The sequence below is a fragment of the Miniopterus natalensis genome, chromosome 11, assembly GCF_054644295.1.
Source record: "Miniopterus natalensis isolate mMinNat1 chromosome 11, mMinNat1.hap1, whole genome shotgun sequence".
Classification (NCBI taxonomy): Eukaryota; Metazoa; Chordata; class Mammalia; order Chiroptera; family Miniopteridae; genus Miniopterus; species Miniopterus natalensis.
Genome location: NC_142091.1, coordinates 31,841,868 through 31,865,356, shown reverse-complemented (window position 1 = coordinate 31,865,356; position 23,489 = coordinate 31,841,868). Strand labels below are relative to the sequence as shown.

Genomic DNA, 23,489 nt, shown 5'->3' with positions numbered 1-23,489 from the left:
TGGCAGAAGATCAGGGCAATTATGTGCCACAGCTATACCAAAAAAAAAAAAAAAAAAAGAACCATGCAAATTTCACACTGTTAAACTAGAGATGTGAAATGTTGTCCATGATATATCACAAAAAGGTAAACTAAAGAAACATTAGTATGATGACTTACTATGTATACCAATTGTCAAATTTATGACTGGATTGTCATATTTAAGATCTATCTTATCTGGTCATTCAATGTGTTTGGCCTACAAGCTGCAAGGGCTTTTGGAATGGGAGGGTCCATAGTCAAAACTGCAGGCCAGATATTTAACCAGATATCCAAGCAAAGTGCCTATGATACACTGTGGGCGGGGGCACCAAAGGCACAGCAAAGTGTGCTAGTTGATTTGAGAGGGTGACCAGGAGCCGTGCCAAGACCATCCAGGGACAGGAAGATTTAAAGACACAATTCTGGAGGCAAACCCACTACTTAGGTTTTTCAAATTAAGGCTATGAATACAATATCAACTATCTGTTATCACCATAATTTCATAAAATATGTTTAACACTGAAATTAGAGGGAGACTATCATCTCAAAGATTCTTTCCAAGGAAAGAGAGTGTGTGATCTAATACTGATATGTGTGTGTGTACTTAGTAAAGTCCTTTCCCCTCACATTTTCTTCCACCCAAGTAGAAATTAGGTGATGAACCAGCATCAGTCTATGAACTTGAATTTGGGAAAACACTATCGAGAGAACATCCAGACATTCTGGAATTATGTAGAATAGAATTTTTATAGTGTGTCTGTGACTTTGTCAATAATTGGGGGATAACATAACAAGGCAATTTAAACAGTAGAAACAATAAGGCAGGAAGGGTAACTGTTATATGCAAGAGAGGCCTAGTTCATAGCAAACTGAATGTAATCACTGGCCCTATTAGTTAACATCCTGCAGACTTCTGAGTATCACTGAGCATGTGTGTACATTCCTTAACTTCGCCCCCATTTTAATCATGTTGATAAATTAACACAGTCCTTTCCAGGCACCCTGTCAGCATATGTCCTCTATTATAGCATCCACTGTACGGAATTCTAATTGTTTTCCTGTCTGCTGTGGTCTCTTCTATTAGATTGAGTTCCTATAGAAAGGGTGATGTCTAATTTGTCTTTGTATCTGCAATGCAAAGCACAGAGCCTGTCAGAGGCTCGCTAAATATAGGGCTCTCTAAATATTTATTGTAATAAATAAATTAATAATGTTTAGAATAATTTTATTACCTTTTTTAAAAAAGAGTTAATATTTGCCAGGTACATTGCTGGGTACCACATGTACAAGAAATGATTAAAACATAGTTCCTGAGCTCAAAAGGCTCAGTCTAGTTGATGAGACAGACAAGCAATAATACAGCAGACTGGGTTCCATAACTGTGTAAGGATGGAGGGAGGGCCCCTCGCCCAGGCTCAGAGCATCAGGCGGTGTTTGCTGGTGGTTTTACAGACGATGCACTTCCTGGGCTTATCAGCAGTTACCTGGGTGAAGAGCTGGTGCAAGGGGGCTGGTACTGAGATGCCAGCTGAACGCCCTGTGTGTGTGGGATTATTTAGAGAGGAGTTTAAGGATGGGAGAAGCGTGAGCAAGAACCTGAAGGTAAGGGGGACTGTTTCTTCCCTGGGAACTGAAAAGAGAACTGATTTGAATGGAAAGCAGGTGATACAGGAAGCAGAGGATTAGTGAGATTGGTCAGGGCAGGGCCAAAATCAGGTGGGTATTTTAGAAGACTCCACATGGGCTACAGCGTGGAGAATGGGTTGAGGTGCACAGAGCTTTGGTGGACATCAGTTAGTAAGTAATTAATTAAAATAAGCAATAATTGTAGCTGTATCTAGAGAGGAGGTAATATGGAAAGACTGCAGAGAAATTATTCAAGAGATATTAAAGATTTATCGATAGGGCACTTAGAGATCAACTTAAGGAGAGTCAGTAGGAGAGTCCTAGGAAAGCGTCTTGGTGCTACAACCACAGAAGTACTAAGCTTTCTCTGTGGCAGGCACTTTTCATATATAAACGTGTTAATCCTCAAAATGACTCTGTGAGATCGCTAATTTTATTATTCACATGCTATGAATAAGAAAACTAAGGCATAGAGATCACACAGCTAGTGATGAGCAGAGCAAGAATCTGAACCCAAGCACATGCTCTTAAACACCACACCATACTATTAATGGTCACTAAGACAGTGGATTTAACTGGAGACAACAAACTGAAAGATAAAGACGACAAGTGTGTTTTTTGACGTCCCTGAGGGCATTTGAGGATAGATGTCCTGTAAGCACATAGATGTATGAGTCTGGAGTCAAGGCAAAATCTAGTTGCAGATACAGAGACGGGAGATATAAGCACAGAGCTGGGAAGCAAATCTGTGGATGTAGGTGTACTCTACTAGGGAGAGTGTGCAGAGGAAAAGAGAAGACATCGCTGAGTAAGTGGGCCAATAAGGGATGAGAGGACATGTCTGTGGAGATGGAGGAGAGGAAGTCGGGGGTGCAAGGAGGATCATGAGCCTGGAAATGGGATTGTAGTACAAAAACAAAAAAAAGAGATTTCCGAAAGGAGAAAGCAACAGAGGAAAGTGCAGAGAAAGATAAAATGTGATAGGGGCTAAGAAGTCTCCACTGGACTTAGAAACAAAGAGTCTTGGTGACCTTGGTTGCAAACAATTTCAGCGGAGGGGTATGGCACAGAATTTGGGCTGCAGTGCTCTGAAGAGAGAATGGGATGGAAGGAAGGGAGTGTAAACAATTCTTCTAGTGGGAAGGAGAGTTTTTAAGATAATTTTCTAATAATGGGATGATGGTTGTGATGTAGCAAAAGCAAGTGGAACAGGGTTCAAATTTCAGCTCTGCCAGCTCTTAGTGTCCTCAGTAAAGTAGGGGTAAAAATACCTACTTTTAGATTATATTATGAAGATTAGTGCCTGTGTTTGTAGAACACCTAATAAAAATTGTTACTTAGTAAATGAGAGATCTTAGCCCTATGAAAAATGTAAAAAGTCTAACGATCTAGAATTCCTCTAATGTGCTATTTGAATAGTCTGTCACAGGGTAGAAAAATCATCTAAACCTTTTAAGTGGGTTTTCTATTATTTTTATCTGAATTTTTAATGTCATAAGGACATAATTTTAGTTTTATTGTTGCTATATGAGTTATTTAACTTTTAAATGGGAATCTTTACTGGCATTATTGAGATATAATTCACATGCCATAAATTCACCCATTTTTAAAAGTGCATTGTTCAGTGGGCTTTAGTATATTAATGAAGTTGTGCAACCATCATTACAATCTAATTTAAAACATTTTCATAACCCCCAAAAGAAATCCCATATCCATTAACAGTCACTCTCAATTCCCACCACCTCCTTATGCAGCCCTAGGCAATCACTAATCTACTTTCTGACTCCATAGATTTGCCTATTGTGGACACATAATATATATGGAATCATAAAATCATGTGGCCTTTTGTGACCGCCTTTTTTCACTTAGCATGTTTTCAAGGTTCATACATACTATAACATGTATCAACACTTCATTCCTTTTTCAGGTTGAATAACATTACATTGTATGGATATATCACATACTTATTACCCATTCATCAGTTGATGGGTATTTGGGTTGTTTTCACCCTTTGGCTATTGTGAAAAATGCTATGAACATTTGTATACAAGTCTTGTTTGAACATATGTTTTTATTTCTCCTGGGTTTATTAAACCTAACAGTGAAATCAGTGAATCTCAATGGGGGATTTAATTTCTTTCCCCATTCCAATCCTACTTCCCTGAGGTAAATAAACACTGTTATCCTGAGGTTTCCTGAGGTTCTGTTTCCTTCCAGGCTTGGTCTATGATATGTAACCTCTCTTAGCATGAAACATTCTGGAAGATTGTGTTGAGTTAAAATTGTAAGCTGGCATAGGAACAAAAGCACTGGCACCTGACATCTCTGACCCAGGTCCTATATCTGCCACAAACTACTTGCGTGACTGTGTGATCTTCAGTAAGTCTCTTAATTTTGCTAGACTTAATTTCTCAATTAAAAAAAAAAGTGTTAGGATGTAATATTCTCTAACTCTTTCTGATAAGGCATTCTATGATTTAATAATACTTAGGGCCCCAAGAATATACTATCATCTCGGGGCTTATCTGCAGCACATGTTTCTTTCCCTTTCTTTTTCTTTCTGGTTGGTGGCAGGAACATTAGAGAAAGGGGGCGGCAATCACCCTCCTCTTACCAAGCACTGACATTTGCTTAGTACACCAAGCGAACTTTCAGAGTGGCTGGTGCTGTAACTAACGTCCTTGTGCATGTCCTAACCTGCTTCTTTTCAATCTTCCGTCTGTTGAATTGATTTTTGTTGTATTGCTCTTCACAGGGTCAATGAGAGGTGCTGGGGAGTTTGCTTTCCAAGGGCCTGATTCTACCTTTGAAAGCCTAGCAGCACACAGTACAGGGACCCAACCCCTCTAAGACACGTTTGAGGAATCCACATGTGGGATGTATTTTCTCCAGAGCATTTGCTGTTGGCACATGTTGAGTACAAATGAAACAGACCTGAGTAAAAAGTAGGCCACCTGTTACAATGCACATTAGGAAGGATGAAGAAAATCTGTTTCTGTGGCCTAACTCAGAAACCCCATGGAAACTGTATAAATCACCTTTCCCAGTAGGATAAGGGTGAACTATGACCCAGAGAGAAGGATTCGTCTCTAACTACCAGCTCGTCCATGCACTGCCTTTAGCCTGGAGAAGGGCTTCCACGAAACGTAAACGCCCGCTTTGAGTCACTGTTTTGGGTGAACACCTACCACTTGTTCATTGAATACCTACTCTATGCTCATATGTCACATGGACAGAATATAGTATGGTTCCCACCCTGAGGCATCTCTGGACAAGGCATTCACCAACTTCTATTTTAATTTCCCACAGTCACTATTCCCATCCCTCCTATTGCAATTTTTTAAGTTTAGGGTTTTAAAAAAGTAGATCATCTTCTGAGAAAGGTTTGATGGTCCAGAAACTAAATATTAGTTCTGCTCAATGAAGAAAACTCAGTCTTTCTGTTTCTCTGCTGGGGAAAGAGTCTAGATTTGAGCCTGATTTTATGGATCACAAGGACCCCAGAGAAAATCAGGGCAGGGAGTCTGGCAGAAAAAGGCTCCAATATGAAAATCAGGGCAGGGAGTCTGGCAGGGACAGGAATAGAGCTTCTGTGGAAGATAAGAGGAGAAACAGGGAAGGCAACAGTCCTCGCCTGGGTGAAAGGCCCCAGCTGAGCACAGGTCCCACGTGGTGCCTGTCAAAGGGATCTCAGTGTTGTAGCAGGAGACTTCCAACTGAGGAGTAGCAGTCCAGGGTAGAAGTGAAAGCTTTCTCATCCTGCCCCTGCCAGACATTGCTCAGCTCCTGGGAGTCTGGTCTAAACACGCAGTGGCAGTATGGACCAGTGGGCAATGAGATGTATCTTTGTGATAACATTCTAAGGGGCTAGGACAGTGACAAAAATGAGAAGACTAAGTAATTTTTTATAAATGAGGGAGGTAGGAAAAGGTGTTATTGCAAGAGATGGAAATGGCTGTTCAGGGCAATGAGTAAGTCGTTAAGAGACCCTCCTAAGAAGGAAAGGAGAGTCTCAGAATTCCAGCAATTGTACTGGTGGAAATCTGGTCAGAGGCCCTTTTTTTATTCACAGCCCCTTTCCTCATGCTCAATATGAAGCTAAGGCCTACCTACAAGGGACACAGATTCCAGTGACAGCAAGACAGCAGAAACTTATCAAGTAACTCATCACAGAGAGTGGGGAGGGCTGGAAAGAAATCTGGGCTGTCACTTGACCTTGAGATTTTGCACGAAAAAGGTCTGAATGCTTAGAAACTAATGAATACAAACCTGTTAGTGTAATATCTAGGGGAAATGAGGATGGATCCAAAATAAGTAAGTCTGAAAGCTAAGTTAAATTCACATATATCTGAAAAATGCAATCCATAGTAAATTTCTAGACTTCGTTTTTTTACATTACCAGTAGCTGTTACTTATACACACATACCCCTCTGTGTTGAGTGGTCCCTAAATCTATTGAGAATAAGGTTCAGTTATGTCTGGATTGTTCATCCCCAGAAGTATCAGCCATATAATAGGCATTTAATACATATTTGTGATCTGAGTGACAGTTTTCTCATCTGGAACATTTAAAGGTTAGATTAAATTGTTGCTAGAATGTCTTCCATCCCTGAACTTGCATTGGCTTCTAGTTAATTTTAAACTTATAACTTTGACAGAATGATATCCTTGTAATTATGCTAGAGGCATAAAAAGAAAGCAGAACATTAGAATGAATTTGAGAGAGATGAAAATAACAAAGAGAAATGGGATTCTCATTTCTTACCTCCATCCCCGCTCTCAGCCTGGGCCAATCTATTCTGTTAGGCAGGTTGTTGTTGAGAAAACCTGGCCAAGGGCCTGAGCTAAGGCTGAAATCCAGCCTGAACTAGTTTGCCACGTCACACTTGGGTCCTGGCACATTTTGTCTCTCTCATTCAGGAGAAGGGGAGTCTTTTATTTTATTTTTTTAATTTGGACAAAGACTCTGGCTGGGTTAGATAGGCCCAGTAAGCCATCCTGCACCTTTAAAGAAAACCATAGAACTCCTCTTAATCCCCTAATGTATTTATTTCTCTGGAAGAGAGTGATCTTAGATCTTAGTATTCAGCTTAGAGCATACGTCCCTGCTGACTTTAAATACCCTATTCAAGCGATCCTTGAACTTTAGATGAGCTTAAGGTCTGAGAACTGAATTAAAGTGTTGAAATAGATTTACTTTCTCTGCTCTGAGAAGTAAATTTTGATCCCTTAATGAAAACAAACTTCTACATTTTAAAATACTTAGGTCTCTATATAAATATATGTAGTCTTGCACAGCCCTTCCTCCCATACCGCCAACCCTAACGTTCAAGTCCCTTTATAACTCATTGGGCTCACCATCAGGCTATGATGAAAACAGCCATTTATAATAGTGTGTTTTTTTAAAAATATATCTTTATTGATTTCAGAGAGAGGAAAGGAGAGGGAGAGAGAGAGAGATAGAAACATCAGTGATGAGAGAGTCATTGATCGGCTGCCTCCCACACGCCCCCTGACTGGAGACTGAGCCTGCAACCCGGGCATGTGCCCTGACCGGGAATCGAACCCCCATCGCCTGGATCCTACGTTGATGCTCAACCGCTGAGCCACACCCGGCCAGGCTATAATAGTGTTTTGATGAAAATTCATTCCCACCTCAGCCTGAGGTCTCTACTTAAGGGATCATAATATGTCATTTAACACACACACACACATAATGACAGCTAACATTAATGGGGCACTTCATATTTATCAGGCATTGTTCTTAGCACTTTATATAAAAACTCATTAAATTCTTATAGCAAGCCCATGAGATGGATACTACAATTACTGCGATTATATGGCTAAAGAAACAGGAGCTCAGACTAGCTGTTATTTGCCCAAGTTTACACAGCTAGGAAGTTGTGGAGGCAGGATTCAAACTCTAACACTCTGATTCTAGAATCTAGATTCTTAACCATACAGTCATTATCTATTTGTCTATTTATCTAGTCATACCAATCTATTGAAATTTGACTACTTTTAAATATGGTGTGCTTTTTCCCCCAAGTAGAATTTAATACTTGAGGAGTGTTATGTGTGACAAGGATAACATTAAGAAATATTTTTAAAAATATTTTTTATTGATTTCAAAGAGAGGAAGGGGAAGTGAGAGAAAGACAGAAACATCAATGATGAGAGAAAATCATCAATTGGCTGCCTCCTGAACACCCCTGATTGGGGATCAAGCCTGCAACCCAGGCATGTGCCCTGACTGGGAATTGAACATTGACCTTCTGGTTCCTGGGTCAATGCTCAATCGCTGAGCCACAACGGCCAGGCACATTTAATAAATATTTATTAAGCACATTTAAAAGCATAGATTCTGGTGCCAGCCCACTTAGATTCTTTCAGATCCTATCTGTGTGACCGACCTCTCCAAACCTCAATTTCTAATAATAACAAACACCTTCCTGGATTGCTGTAGAGATTAATGAGCTAATTTATGTAAAGTACAATATGGCAGGTAAAAAGGTTAAATAAATGATAGTGATTGTTTTCTCCTCCTCTTCCATCATCACGTGACATCATCACCATCATCATCATCATCATCACCACCAGCATCACCATCATCACCATCACCATCATCACCACCATCATCATCACCATCATCACCATCATCATCATCATTACTATTACTATTAGTACTATATGTCAGGAACTACTTTTGACACAGAGAAACAACAGGAAAAAAAACAAAGGTCTTGCTCTCATAAAATCAATATTCTAAGTATAAGTCCTAATGTACTCAATTTCAACTAGCTCATCCTGTTGTTTCCATTTGTTAGTTAAAATGCATACTGTAAATTTTTTATAAAATTGGAATAATCATTCCTACCCCAAGGCTGTTGTGAGGATAAATGAATTAGTGCATATAAAAGTATGGAACAGTGCTGAGCACATACAGGCACTCTGTGCACGTTAGCGGTTTTAATTAGTATCTATGTTGTGGGTGTTACAGTCTAAGGTACTGTCTTGACTTTTTCCCAGTTCCCATAATTTGTTGCTATAGCAATTTTGCCTCTCATTTTCTCACAGCTCCTTTGCTTCCATAGAGGATTGCTTTTGAAATTATGATTATTCTTCAGTTTTTTACTGTTACCCAATAGCAGAATGGTTACTAAATTAAATATAAAAAATGTTCCCCAAACACAAAAAGATATACTCAAATGAAGGGAAAATACTCCTAACATCTCAGATAGATGTAAGTAATCTGGCTCTTTTTTTTCTTGTTTTAAGGAGCAAATCAGTTAAATCTAGATTGTTTCATCACAGAGTTTTATTGGACTATCACAGAAGAGGAATTTTGGAACAAGATAAATCTGGGTTCATTTCTCAGTCCTTCCGAGCTTCTCACACTCGACCCACCTACCAGGGTTGCGAAGAGTAAATGAGGTTTTGGAACAGGTCGAGTTCCCTGTCTTCCTTCCTTCTTTACACTATACAGTGCAATTTTAATGTGTTCTTTAGCAAAACCTTGAATTTTTAATGAAAGAACATTTCCACCTTAATATAAAAAAGAGTGTAGGACAACAGTAAACAGCATGTTTTAAAAAAGGTGTCTACATACAGAATGCATTAATTTCAAACCAGGGGAGGGGGGGAGCTTTCTTTCAGTTGTGAGCCCTTGCCTATATCACAGTGCAGAAAAAAGAGGCTGTAAAATGGGATATGGAGAGAGCAGCCTCTGTGACTTTGTGGGAGTCAATTAATCTCTCCTTATTTTCCTTAATTCAGATTGGGCTTAGTGCTCACCTACTTCAAAAAGGCAGTGAAAGCCTTTGAAGAAGAAACTGCTGCATAAACTTGGGAAGGGGCTGTGCCTTGTGGGTCATGTCCAAAGGCTTTCCTCTTCTGGTTTTAATTAACAGTGAAATTAAGAATTCTTTAAGATTATATCAGCCTTGTAAAGGCATAAGAAGGTCAATGATTTGTTAAGCATCTTTTTTCTCTCCTTCATGGTGCTATTTCCCAGATGAAATCTTGTGAACAAAGCTCAAATTCTCTTTTGGGTCCACAGATTCCCAGCAGAGTGGGTAGGAGAACTGGGGGACTGAGCGGGGAGCTGTGGTGTGTGTGCAAGGGAGGGATTAAGGCTCCATGAAGGCTCAATGATCGGGGTGTGGAAATGCCCTGGTGAGAGTCCTGGCCCCTCCACTTGCTAGATCAAAGCCCACACTTTGCAAAGGTGTTGTGGTTATTAGAAACCAGGAGGTAGGTATGTAAAATGGGTGGCTGCTTATCAGCGCTCCATAGAGTAGCTGTTATTTTGTTTACATTCCTAAAAAGTTACATGTAAGGTAGAAATACTGCTACATGAGTAGATAAAAGATAATATTGTCTCAGAGAAGTGTGAAGTCACATATGGCTTTAGAAACAGACCACCTTTTATGGGGAGCCTATGAATATATTAATAAAAGGGAAATAGATGACTTTCCCTATGGTGACAAGAAGGACTGCTACTAAAAATGACAGAAGAAATGATCATCCACAGCTTTCTTATGGTCTCAGGGGACTTATCTGTGCTGATGAATATTTTTCGCCTGATTTGTGATAACACAAAAAATAAATACACATGAGCTCAAGGCTTTAAAAGAAAAATAATCCTATGGAAATAATAATAACTAATGTGGATAGTGAACAGATAAAAATCCATTTGCTTCACATTCTTTGATCCTCACAACAATCTTAGGAGGGAAACGGCACAGGTAGGGTTATTTCTCCCCTTTTCTCATGGGTGAATTGAGGCTCTGAGGGAGAGGAACTGCTTACTAAATGCATGTGCTTTGTGTGGCTGGAGGAAGACCTCGAATCTAGACAGTCTGGACAAATCTGGGCCATCCCTGGCTTCTCTTTGACATCAGGTTGCCACCACCTCAAACAAGAGGCCTTCTAATATACTTTGCCTCCATTCTCTTCTATTGAGTTTTCCTCTACAGATTTATGTTTAAATACATTTATTGTGGACAAGAGTACTCACTGTCTCTGAGAGGAGGTCATTCAATCACCGTCTAGTGAATACCCCAAGCCAGAGAATTCTTCCCTTTGAATCAGTCAATCACTACTCCTACCACCCGTTCTATTTGAGAAATAATTCCGGATCCATTTATAACTCTCCGTGGCTACAGTTTCGACTTCGTTCTTCATGACTTCCACTGTAGTGGGTATGCTAACTAACCTCCCTGCCATTAAACTCTGTCACACAGCTGACAGGATGATCTTAAAAGCACAAATCGAAATATGCTTGTGCTCAGCTTTAAAACTCTTCAACAGCTCCTCACTACTTACAGGATCAAGTCCCAAATCCTCAGCTTGGCAAGTAAGGCCCTTTAGGATCTGCAGCTGCCCGCGTCTCCAACTTTATCAGCCACTCAATAACCTTTAGCCACATTGAACTCCTGGGAGCCCCAGAGTGCGCCATCCTCTGCACACCATGAGGCTTAGCTCTGTGCTATTCCTTTTACTTGGAACACATTTCTTCCCTCATCGGACTGGTGATGAGCTCAGTGTCTTTCTGAAAACTTTATGTGATCCTTCTTCTGCTGACCTTTAGAGACTCATAGGTACTTCTATTATGGTATTATTATGTCTATAAATTATATTTGCTTTTGAATATATAGACTTTGAAATAGTTAAAACATTAAAGACCCAGATAAATTTTCTATTATTTTGCAAGGGCTCAGAGCTTGACAAAGATAGGCCACCATAACATGTGGCTGAGGTCTTATGAGATAAAGATCTTGCTCTATGTCCCCAAACTGGGAATGGCTTGAGCCTGCTGACTTCTACAAAGGGAAAGAATTATACCTGGATTATGAGCTCTGTAGGTATACTAGCAGATGGGCCTATGAGAAGGTAAGGGTACATTTCCCATAAATAATGCTTTTTATAAACGACTAGGAATTGATGAAACAAGGTGTGTGTATGCTCACACCTCTGCAGAAGGGACAGCCTAAGATCATACTTGCTCCCATCACAGCCTCTTACACTAGCCTGACTTTAGCTCCCTAGAGATTAGGTACACTGGAGAAACTGAGAGACTTTGGTAGATATACATCAATCCAACAACAGTGATGAATTCTTCATTTACACAGCTTTGAACTGTTTAAAGGGAAGGACCATGGCTTATTCACCTCTGAATTTTTAGCATCCAGGAAAATGTCTGGTACCTACGTGAAATCTCATGAACGTATATACTCTTCAATGAGTGAAGATATTTTATGATCATATAATGCCTCAGAGTCCATTTCCCATCCAAGATCTGCCAACGTATTTTAATTATCCTTCATCTGGTTTATCTCACCTCTGATTATCAACTACAAAATAACAATAATTAGCACCAGCTATGTAAGAGGATGAATGGAAATAGGCCATATATGTTGAGAAAACAGGCTAGAATATTATTCTTCTTGCCCTAGGAATATCATAAGCTGGGTAACTTACTATTCTCCCAAAATATGAAACCAATTAGAACATCCAAAACTATGTTGAAACAGAAACAAAAATGACACACTAGACAAGCAAGGGCCCCACGGCAATCCTGTTTGCTTTCCACAGAGCTCCAAATGCTAGTCTGATTCCAGGCTCTGCCCATTTCTTGTTTTTGCAAGGTCTAAAAAGTCAATTATTCTAAATGTAATCTGTAGCCTTAGGAGCTGGCACTTTGTCAAGTAATTTGAAGAGCTTTCCTAAGGAAAATTTACAATTTCTCTGTTTTCTTTGAGTTGATGTTACAGAAGCAAATTGTGTATACAATTAATTCATCCCTGGATGTTTGTGAGCAATTCAAAGAGCTGAGAATGGGGGGATTCCCATTGAAATGCAGAGAGAACAGATGGCTGACTCTCTCCCCAGCTTCTGCTGACTGGCCTCCATTCTTCGGAATGCTGATTAGAGATTAAGTTGGTACGTGAGTGGTTTTGCACGCTAACTTCCACCGAGGTAGCTCATATCTTAATCTGAGATGGTAATTGCTGTATCAGTATGTGTATGCTTCTGAAATAGACTAGGAAATTCTCAAACGCCCTAAAAAATATGTATTACCACATATTGCAACTTAAAGGTTAGGCATTTTAAAAACATTTTGGGGGTTGGCTTTTTCAGTTCACATCTTTGTAAAAGTTGTCCTAAGGTAGTATTTTGTATTTTGTCAGGGCTTGATAAATCTTGAATTGGTACATACATTCTTTTAATATCCTTTTCAGGGCAGAATATCCCCAAATACTTTTATTTCTTCTTCTTTTTTTTTTTTTTAAATATATCTTTATTGATTTCAGAGAGAGGAAGGGAGAGGGAGAGGAAGAGGGAAACATCAATGATGAGAGAGTCATTGATCGGCTGCAGCCCGCAACCCGGTCATGTGCCCTGACCGGGAATCGAACCCTGATCACCTGGATCCTAGGTCGATGCTCAACCACTCAGCCACGCCCGGCCAGGCCCAAATACTTTTATTTCACCAAGAGAAGATAAGACATGGACCTGTGAAGGGGTTGGGCTCCTCATCATTACTGGCATTGGATAAGGGCTCGTTCATCTAATTCTAAGTTATCATCCACCTCTGAGATTCATAAGTTATTTACAGCAACAGTGGAAAAAGCAAGTGATGGTGTCGTAAGTAGAACTAGAACCCTTGAACTTTTAAAAAAGTGATTGGCAGCATTTCAAGAAACATCTGCTTCAGAGATATTTTTAACTCAAGAGGAAGTAAAAAGTCTCTGAAAGGAATTCCTGTCTTCACGAAGCACTGACAGTTACCTAAGAATCCATAATGTGGACACTGAACTTCAAGATCATATAAGGTGAGAGTGCAATATACAAAGTGAGTGCTGGTGTATTGGTATTTGTTTCCATGCTTGGATTCATTCATTCATGGAGCTGTTTTATGTACCTACTCAGAACAGAGTAAAGCACAGCTTGAGACATGACCTGTTCCTGGAACAGGTATCTTGTCTGCTTGTCTGCCCGATGATTTTATTTCCATATTTACTTAGCCACTCAATAATTCTGAGCTCCTGCTGTGCCAGGCACTATGCTATGTGTTAAGGATACAGCAGTGTACAAATTAGACACAATTCCACTCATTGAGCTTACAGCATAGAGTGTGAAACAGGCATTTAGTTTAAAAATCACATGAATAAATGGACAATAACAGACTGCTTGAGTCTTATGGAAAAAAGAAGAGAATATAACAGGAAGCCAAATTTTCTATTTCAGGGAGCTTCTCCAGGGGAATGTAATTTAAGCTTAGCTCCAAGATGACCAGAAGTCAACCAGGCAAAGTAAAGGAAGAGCTTTCCAGTTCGAGGGAAGAGCGTGTGGGAAGCACGTGAGACAGGAAGATTTTAGTGCACTCTGTGCACGCAGGTGACGGGTCAGCAAAGGGAAGCTGGTTGAGAGGCAGGCAGGGGTGAAATCATGCACAGCTTGGATGCTCTGTTAATGACTTTGCATTTATATTAATGCAAATAGAGAGCAATACATCTGATCTGTATTTTTACAGATCACTATGGCAGCACTGAGAATAAAGGGAAGTGGTGAGACCACTCAAAAGCTATTGTAGATGGGAGATGACGGAAGCTTGGATTAAAGTGGACCTAGAAGTAGAGAAGAAGAAATGGATTTCAGGTAGAATCAACAGGGCTAGAACACAGATTGGATGACGGATGTGAGGGAGAAGAGGTACTAAGTATAATTCTCAAGGCTTGGGCTTGAACCATGGGGTACATGTATGTGCCATTTACTGAGTTGGGGACGTGTGAAAGGGGAGCAAAGTGGTGTGAAATCAAGAATTTTAGTATCAGAGTACTGGTAACAATACAACTAAAACTGTGTGTGCGTGTGTGACATTTTTCTAGAACATAAAATATGAAAAGAGGAAAGGAAAAGAGGGGGAAAAGAAGGACACCGCTGGAACAAATAGAAATAAAATTCCCTAAAGGGTGATGGAGGGTAGGGGGTGGGTGCTGATGCATATCAGGATTGCTGAGTGTGAGATTACAGAAAGTAAACTAAAAAGAATTGTATCTGGTGGGTCTACACAAAAGCTAGACTGTATCATCTGCTTATTGGCTTTGCTGAGTTTTTAATGGAGGGATTCATCAAAATCCCCAGTGGAATGCAAGGAATGCCATTTTTATGTTCATCAAAAAGGAGCACAGATTAAAAAAAAATTCATTAAGGTTGAGCCAGAAGAAGGGAGATGAGAAAGCAGGATAAAAATAGAGAAAGGAGAGCAAAAGAGAAATGGGTGGAGAATTTTTCCAGCAAGCAAAGACATCTCTGCTGTCATGCCTGTGCTGATGCAGGTGCTGATGGTGACCTGGGTTTGGATCCCAGCCCTGCCACTTATTAGTGGGTGATCTTAGGCATGTCAGGCGACTTCTCAAGCCTTGGTTTCCTTATTTTTAAAAATCGATAATGATAGCATCCACCTCATAAGGTGATTGTCAAGGTTCAAAGAAATATCTCATAAGAAGTGCTTAAGAAAATGCCTGGCACAGAGGAAGAGCTCTGTTAGCTGCCTTTCTGTAGCTGACTATAGATGCATTATTACTAGAAAATTGTTGTAGGTGTGTTTACCTTCCCACTTCCCTATAGCTATGGTGACTTTGCTCTCTTAGATTCAAAACTGTATAGTTCACTGTATCAAAAAATAGTTTTTATGATTTGTTAAAAATATAGGACATAATTAATATTTATAAAGCATTCTAAAATATTATTAAGATTTAATTGTTGAAAATTAGTGAAAATGCCCCATCTGATTACATAGCCCAAAATATGTCTTCTCATTTATTTCTAGAAATGTTAGATATAATTTAAAATTTCCTATTTAACTCCCAAGGGAGGTCTGTAATTAACTTCTAAACTTATTCTTTGAAAATATAAAAAAATAGACTGTTCTGAGACTCTCTTAATATATTCATTTTCACTTTGAATCATTATAAAGTTTATATTTTCTCAGCTCTAATGATATTATGAAGACATAAAAGTATTCTATCTGAAAACATAACTCCATAAGCATCCCATTGTATCCAGGAGCCTCACAAATGAGATCTCTCAATTTGAACGGAATCGTAACTACCTCACAGAACACTGGATCCTCCTTTCCTTTCTGACTCTCTCCTATCTCTGACTTTGATTACTGCATTAAAATGGAGTTTTATTATTTACCATACATATGCTTTACTGTGTTAATGCAAAATCATGTCCAACCTTGAGATTTAGAATGATTTGTTTACAAAATTGTAGAAAGACTTAGAACACTCTAAGGTCAAATCTGAAGTCCACACTTATTAGCAATATCATACTGAGGGCAATGCTTTAACTTCTTTAAACTTTGTTATTATTATTTTTTATATATAAAATGGGAGTAAATAAATAAGAGAACATACGCAGTCGCCTCGCTTGATAACATACGGTAAAGATTAAGAATATATTCTCTGTGGTTAGATAGAATGAGCTAATTATGTCGTTTTGGACAAGTTGTTTAATACCCCAAGGAGTCAGTTAAATGATGGAACTAATTTAATATTTTAGTTAAAATATTAAATGGTGATAATAGCATCTACTTCTTAGGCTATGTTATGCCTGGAGCATAGTAAGTGTTTAGTAATTATAATCCAAAACTATACTCAATAAATGTTCTGTTTCATCCACTGATTGAGGGAAACAGTGCTACTTAAATTTCAAAATTAATCCTTCTGGAAAAATATAATACCTCATTAAAAATGCATGGGAACCAAGAACATTGGAGCATCATGTGATCATGTCTGAGTGCTCTGTGAACACACCAGGAAAAACACAAGGCAATGTTCTTAATTTCCCCCATCGCACCAAGGGAGCCGAACATCTCTCCACTTGAGGAAGATGTCCGGTGCAAGAGAAGTGAGCAGAGGCGGAGTCTACCCATTCTTTCATCGTGGAAGCACATGCAATTCGAGAAGATGAAGTGAGGAAGCGCATGCAGTACCTGGTCATCTCAGAGTCAGGGAGCAGGCCTAGGTGGTAGTGGGGGTAGGGAGCTGAGAGGAGGAAGCTTTTGTCACACTCAACAGGGGAATAGTGCCTGGGAGAAGCAGGCTTATCACACAGTTTGTTCACAGTGCTGTAAACAGGTTCCGGCGGCCTGGTGACACAAGAGGAAGAGAAAGAGTTGCATGGTTAGCACACACCCCCAACAACTGTGCACCCAGCTGCAGCTCACCGCATGCACAAGGGAAAACCCAACGCCGTGTTACGGGCTTCTCTAGGCCTGAGTTAAGAGTCGTTTTAGAAAACAGGATCTCCGGTTGGTTAACAATTGGAACGTTGGCTCACATTTGGCATGACTAAAATTCATATGCCAGATACCCCGGTAGTGTCATCATCAACTTAGCCAATGCCAAGCCTTTTTGGATAATCCAGTCTGAAATGCCATGCCTTGGGATTCTCTGACATGGCTCCTTTTTAAACTTTAATCTCATCTTAAATGTGTACTTCACAGAGATGTTTGTTCCTTGACCACTGTGGCCCAGACATCCTGTTATTTTTCATGGCACATATTTCACTTCATAACTTTTTGCCTCAACATGAAATAATCTTTCTTGTTAGTTTGTTTTGTTTAATTTATGATTGTCACGGTCACTACACCATGAATTTTATGAGGACAGAGACTTCATTTGTTTTGTTAGCCACTAAAATAGATCCCGGGACACAGTACCTATTTCATTAATATTTATTGGATGCCTGTATGAATAAATATATGCAAACAACTTTTCACACATGTTGCAAATTTTTTTTGCGCAGAGTGGGGGGTGGGGGAGTGGTGTGCATGGCCTAACCTAGGAATCTAATAGCTTATATGATCTGGGTGTTTCCTCTAAATATCTAAGTATTTATTTATAGGTTATCCTCCAACAATTGATTTCAGAGAATCTTCTACAAATAGGAAAACCATTTTAGTAAAATTTCTGTTAAATGAATTAATCTAGGAATACTGGAACATTATCTAAAATAGCAACATTTTTGTAGTTATTACTTACAATCATATATAGTATGCACAGACAAATTTTACCTATATTTTTTTGGTCAAAGATCTATGTACTGTAAAGTCCTTGGTTATTAAAAAAAAATCCCACAGCTCTATCCCCCACTTTTAACATACCTGAAATTGCTACCAATATCTTCCGTTTAAGGTAAAAATGAAAAGATACATTTAAATGGAAGAACTATCTAGCAGACTGGGCCACAGACCCAGGAAGGCTAAGCTTGACTGGAGAGGTAAGGAGCAGGTCAGGACACAGGGCTGAGAGCACCCTTTGAAGCAGCAAGACTCCAGAAGCTGCAGGTGGTGGTCCTGTGCCCGAGCAGAGGTGCAGGAAGGGTAGGCGGCAAGCTCGGTGAGGGCACAGTCCGTGTTCCTGTAGCTCCAGCCCCCAACTTGGCCCCTAATGTATAATAGGTGCTCAATCAATGCTTCCTCACCCGAGTGAGGAGGGAGAGCAGGGAGGAAGAGGGAAAAAGCAAAATATTAGAAGCAAATGTTACCTCATTTATAATATTACTGTGGGCCAGTCATGGCCTAGCCACACCGTCTAGAGAACTGGATTCTTCCCTAGCACAAAGCTTTCCACCACACAGAAAGAGACACCCTGATCCACTTATTTTGTGCAACACCATAGAGGGACTGAGGATTGGGCAGGAGAAATTCAGAGGCCTATTCTGTCTCCAGAATAATCATCTCAGTGGAAAAATGAAGCACTTTACAGCAGAGTCGGCTTGTTCTATCCCAGTGGCTAATACGGTAACATTTACAAGAATTGAAGGTTTTTTAAATGAGACAACCAAAATTGTTCTTACTTTAGGGAAGCTGGAATATATTTAGTTAAGACAAGTACTCCATTTTCAGAAAAGCCTAGCAAGTTTGTAAATTTCTGTTTATCAGTTATACATACATACAACTTATATTGGTAAACAACAATCCTTAATAAAGGCAGCTGCAAAGTCATTCTTAAAAAGTGTACTTTAATCAGTTTTTATAAGTAATTCACTTTGTGTGAAATAATATAGAAGGAAAGATACTTTCAGTTAGCTACTGAAATATGTTTTTCAAAATAGTTAGATTAGATACTATTTTTTATTTTGGGGGAATCTGTTTTTGCCTTGTTTATATGTTCAACTTTATGAAGATATGTGCACATTTCTCATGGACTTGGAGACAGAAAGACCCACAATGCTGATCAGATAAAGTCACCTTGGGAGATGATGGTCTTTTCTGCATCTCAAATGTGGCTGTCCACATGAAAATTCATCTTGAAAAGGGCCTTGGATTAATGAGCTGCATAAATATCAATCAAATAAGAAATGAGGAGGCATGTACAAGCTCTTTGGGAATTACTCTAGGTAGGCTATCCCAAGATTGCCTCCCAAACATCCATGTACTACTTTTTCCTTAGTAATAGAAACCTGATTTTCCACTTGTCACTTTTCCTATAGGAAAAACTTTATTTCTCAGCCTCCCTATAGATAGATGTGGCCTGTGAAGATGTTTGGCCCACTGTGATCTGACCAGAAGGGTTTCCTGAGACTCCTGAGCTGACTGCTTAAAAGGGAGATAATTGTGTTGAGACCTCTGAGGTTTTGCTCTCTCTTATTTCCTCTCTCTGTTGACCTGGAACCAGTGCATGATGGCTGGAGCTTCAGTAGTCATCTTGGACCATGAAGCAACCTTGAGGATGAAAGCAAACAATATCACTATTGGAGAATAATACCACAGCCTGTGTCACTGAAGATATGGAGTGACACTAAACCATCTCTGGACTACCTACCTCTAGATTTATTTTACGTAGGATAAAAATAAATTAGCTTGTTTAAGCTAGTGCCATTTTTTTCTGGTATATAAACAGGTCTAATATTAACAGATATACTCAATAATTTAATACAAAGAAATAAGTATAAATATGGCCTGCCATATATGGTAACAAGTTTAATTATGCTGGAAAAATTCATCTAACACCTTCTGTATACACAGAAAAAATATAAAGAATACTTTTTTCTGACTATAAATTTAAAGTCTATGACTGCTTAGAGAACTCAATCTTTATTTAAAAATATTACATATATAAAATAATAGCTGATCTAAATTGCCAGCACAGGGCCTAAGAATAAAAGAACTGATGATTTCTTTTGGACCATAAAACATTTCCATGATGATGCCATTTCAATAACATTGTGCTTTCTGCCTAGGAGGGCTGATTCAATTTTCTTAGTCTGATGTTGACTTGACAGACCAAGAAAATGATGTTACCAATTTTCCCCTAGTCCTTTTACCTCAGTAGCACTATATTTTGAGACAAATTATCAGAATCAAAGCTGGCTAATACATATCTTAGGGGAAAAGATCCCTATTTATATTGTACTCAACTAAATCAAGGGAAATTTTTTTACCCTCTAAACATTATAATAAATTTAAGACAATAAAAATGAATCCCTGTACACTGCACACTGTTGAACTCTTGAGACTTTTACCTATGTCTTTTGGAACCATTTTATGGGCATAATATTATTTTATAACTCATGTGTTTAATAGATTTGGTATTTGGAAGAAGCTTAAATAGATAGATTTTAGAAAGAGGCCCTTATTTCTTTGCCTACAGTCACTTCCAGGATTGTTTCATAGTGGATTGCCTCCTTGCCTAAGCATCAATATTCATGATTTATAATCTTATCAAAGCAGAGATACAGCTATTGATATTGTGGGCTCATTTTTACTTATCACTAAGTCTTTCATCTCTTCTCTATTCATTTATATTTTGTATAGTCACTGGTTAAAGAGTCGATATACCAAATCCTGTTTCTTTTCTTGAGAGAACAGTTGATATCTCAGATGGGTAGATAGAAAATATTTTTTAAAAAAACTACTCAACAAACTTGACTAAACCTTTTTGTAATGACAATGCCCTCTTGTAACCAAACAACTAATTTAAAAATGTCAGTGACAATAAACAAAACAGCATGGTATTGGCAAAAAACCCCAACAAACAGAATAATGGAGCAGAATTAATAGCCCAGAAATAAACCCACGTATATGTAGGCAAATAATTTTTGATGAAGGAGCCAAAAACATACAATGGAAAAAAGAAAGCCTCTTCAATAAACAGTGTTGGAAAAACTGGAAAGCCACATGCAAAAGAATGAAACTAGACTGTCACCATACACAAAGGTTAACTCGAAATGGATCAAAGTCCTAAATATAAGACTTGAAACAATAAAATACATAAAAGGAAACATTCTTACTAAACTTATGGACCTTGGTTTTAGAGAGAATTTTAGGAATTTGACCTTAAAGCAAGGGAAGTAAAAGCAAAAATAAATGACTGGGGCTATATCAAACTAAAAAGCTTCTGTACAGCAAAGGAAACCATCCACAAGACAATGCAATCAACAGAATGGGAGAAGATATTTGCAGGCAACACCTCCAATAAGGTGTTAATCTCCAAAATATATAAAGAACTCACACTACTCAACAACAACAATAAAAACAATCCAATTGAAAAATGGGCAGAGGACCTGAACAGACACTTCTCCCAAGAAGACATACAAATGACAGATATTTAAAAAGATGCCCAACTTCATTAGCTATTAGGGAAACGTAAATCACAACTACAATGAGATACCGCTTCACGCCTGTTAGAATGGCTGTTATCAACAAGACAAGCAATAACAAGTATTGGAGAAGTTGTGGAAAAAACCCTCATACCACTGCTGGTGAGAATATAAATTGGTGCAGCCACTATGGAAAACAGTTGGAGGTACCTCAGAAAACTTAAGAACAGAGTTACCATATGAGCTAACAACTGATCTTCTGGGTATCTACCTGAAAAAACTGAAAACATTTATTCATAAAGATATATATATCCCTAAGTACATTGCAGCATTATTCACAGTGGCCAAGACGTGGAAACAACTAAGTGTCCTTCAATAGATGATTGGATAAAGATGTCTACATGTGTACAAAGGAATAGTACTCAGCCATAAGAAAAGATGAAATTCTGGTATTTGTGACAACATGGATGGATTTTGAGAATATCATGGTAAGCAAAATACGTCAAGACCATATGATTTCACTCCTGCGTGGGATATAAAACAGAAAGCAACAAATAAAAAAGACAAACAATGCAAACTCAAAGACACAGACAACACTATGGAGGTTACCAGAGGGAAAGAGGGATGGGGGCAGGTAGAAAAGGCTAAAGGGGGTCAAATATATGGTGAAAGGAGGTTTGACTTTGGGTGGTGAACACACAATGCAATATATAGAATAGTATGCTTGAAACCTATAGAATTTTATTAACCAATGTCACCTCAATAAATTTAATAAAAGAAAATAAATGTCAGTGAGAATCTCCTTTCAAGTGGCATAAACAGGGTTCATATTTGGAGATTTCTGTCTGCTAGCTTCATTGCAGTCCTAGAATTCTAGCCTTTATTATGTGTGATATAGGCCACAGTACAATACCCAGTAAGCACTACAACAGGCTACAGTCTGAACACAGGGAATGGAACGTAGTTGGTACTTGAGAAATATTTCTTTGAATGAATAGAAAGTTTATTTTTATTTTTTTATCATTCTCCATTGAGAGCAATGAAAAAGGAAGCCTTAAGTTATTTTGAATCCCTTAAGTAGGTTTACATTTTTAGGCCATCGTGAATTCTCACAGAATATACAGAAGAACAGAAAGCCCAGTGTTTTCAATAAGAACTGACAGCTTGAAGTACTTGGTGTGCACGGTTTGTCCACTCTCAGAGAGATGGGCTTCATGTATGTGCAAGTCTGGTCATTGCGATGCCTGCCCCCAGTTCCTGTGAGAGTCTCCCCATAGGCATGGGGCTCCTCAAAGACTTCTCAGCACTGAGTTCCAGGAGGCCAGCACTCAGCAATCTTAGTATTTCCCTGCAGTTTTATTCTCTGTGGCCTCTCGGACAGACAGAAAAGTAATGTCAACTTACGAGCTGTCACTGCGACCTGGGAGACAGAAACAGATGCCACCATCACCTCCCATTTATTCAGTAAAGAAGTGCCACGGGAAATAAATTTTGTCAGTGTGAATCAGCCAGTCAAAACTGAAAGGGCCTGTTTATTCTATTATAAACCTCCAGAGTCAACTAGGTCAGAAGGTAATAAATATGGAAATCCAATCTGAGGTACCTACTGTCTCTCTTCATTCTGTGGATGCTCCCAGAAGAGAGGAAAAGTAGAGAGTTTAGTGGAATCTCTAAGTAAATTTATAAACAAATCATTAATCTTGTTGTCCACTTATCGGGGGGCCAGAGATAAATGGGTTTGCAGTCTCCAGTGCTGACCATTAGCATATATTTGCATATCTATGGTTTATAATTATGGGCTCTTGTAGTATATAATTAGCACACTCTGGCCCTTGGTGATCTCTCTTCTCTGAACTCCATTAGCACTTGCTGTTCTGTTTCTTTGGCATTTTCAATTGCTAGGTGCTTCATCTAATCCTGATCTAAGAAAAACTACCTTTCCTGCAACTGTCTCTTGTCATTTGCCCAACTTGACTCCAACTCAACTCAGTCTTAGTCAAAGTTTCTCTTAGATTAAGACTGGGCCCCTGATTCTGCAAACATGACATGTATGGATAATAGGGAGGTGAAGCTAGGTCGAGCCAACTGTATTCTTCTGTGGAATATGAATAAAAGAGAAGAAAAATGAATTATCAGCTGGTAGCATAAGGGAAAGACGCAGGCATACAGAGGGTGTGTCCACTAATTACAGACCACCGGAGTGAAGCTCTTCCAAATTTTGTT

General features: G+C 38.9%; 1 protein-coding gene across 2 annotated transcripts in view; it reads right to left on the bottom strand.

The window, feature by feature from the left end:
- DLG2 (discs large MAGUK scaffold protein 2) overlaps nucleotides 1-23,489 on the bottom strand; it is a 1,615,022-nt gene that overhangs the window by 365,655 nt on the left and 1,225,878 nt on the right. For both annotated transcript variants that reach the window (XM_016206846.2, XM_087821627.1), the window contains one exon: nucleotides 16,654-16,809. In XM_016206846.2, the coding sequence (XP_016062332.2) occupies nucleotides 16,654-16,809 (156 nt within the window). The remainder of the gene's footprint in view (nucleotides 1-16,653; nucleotides 16,810-23,489) is intronic.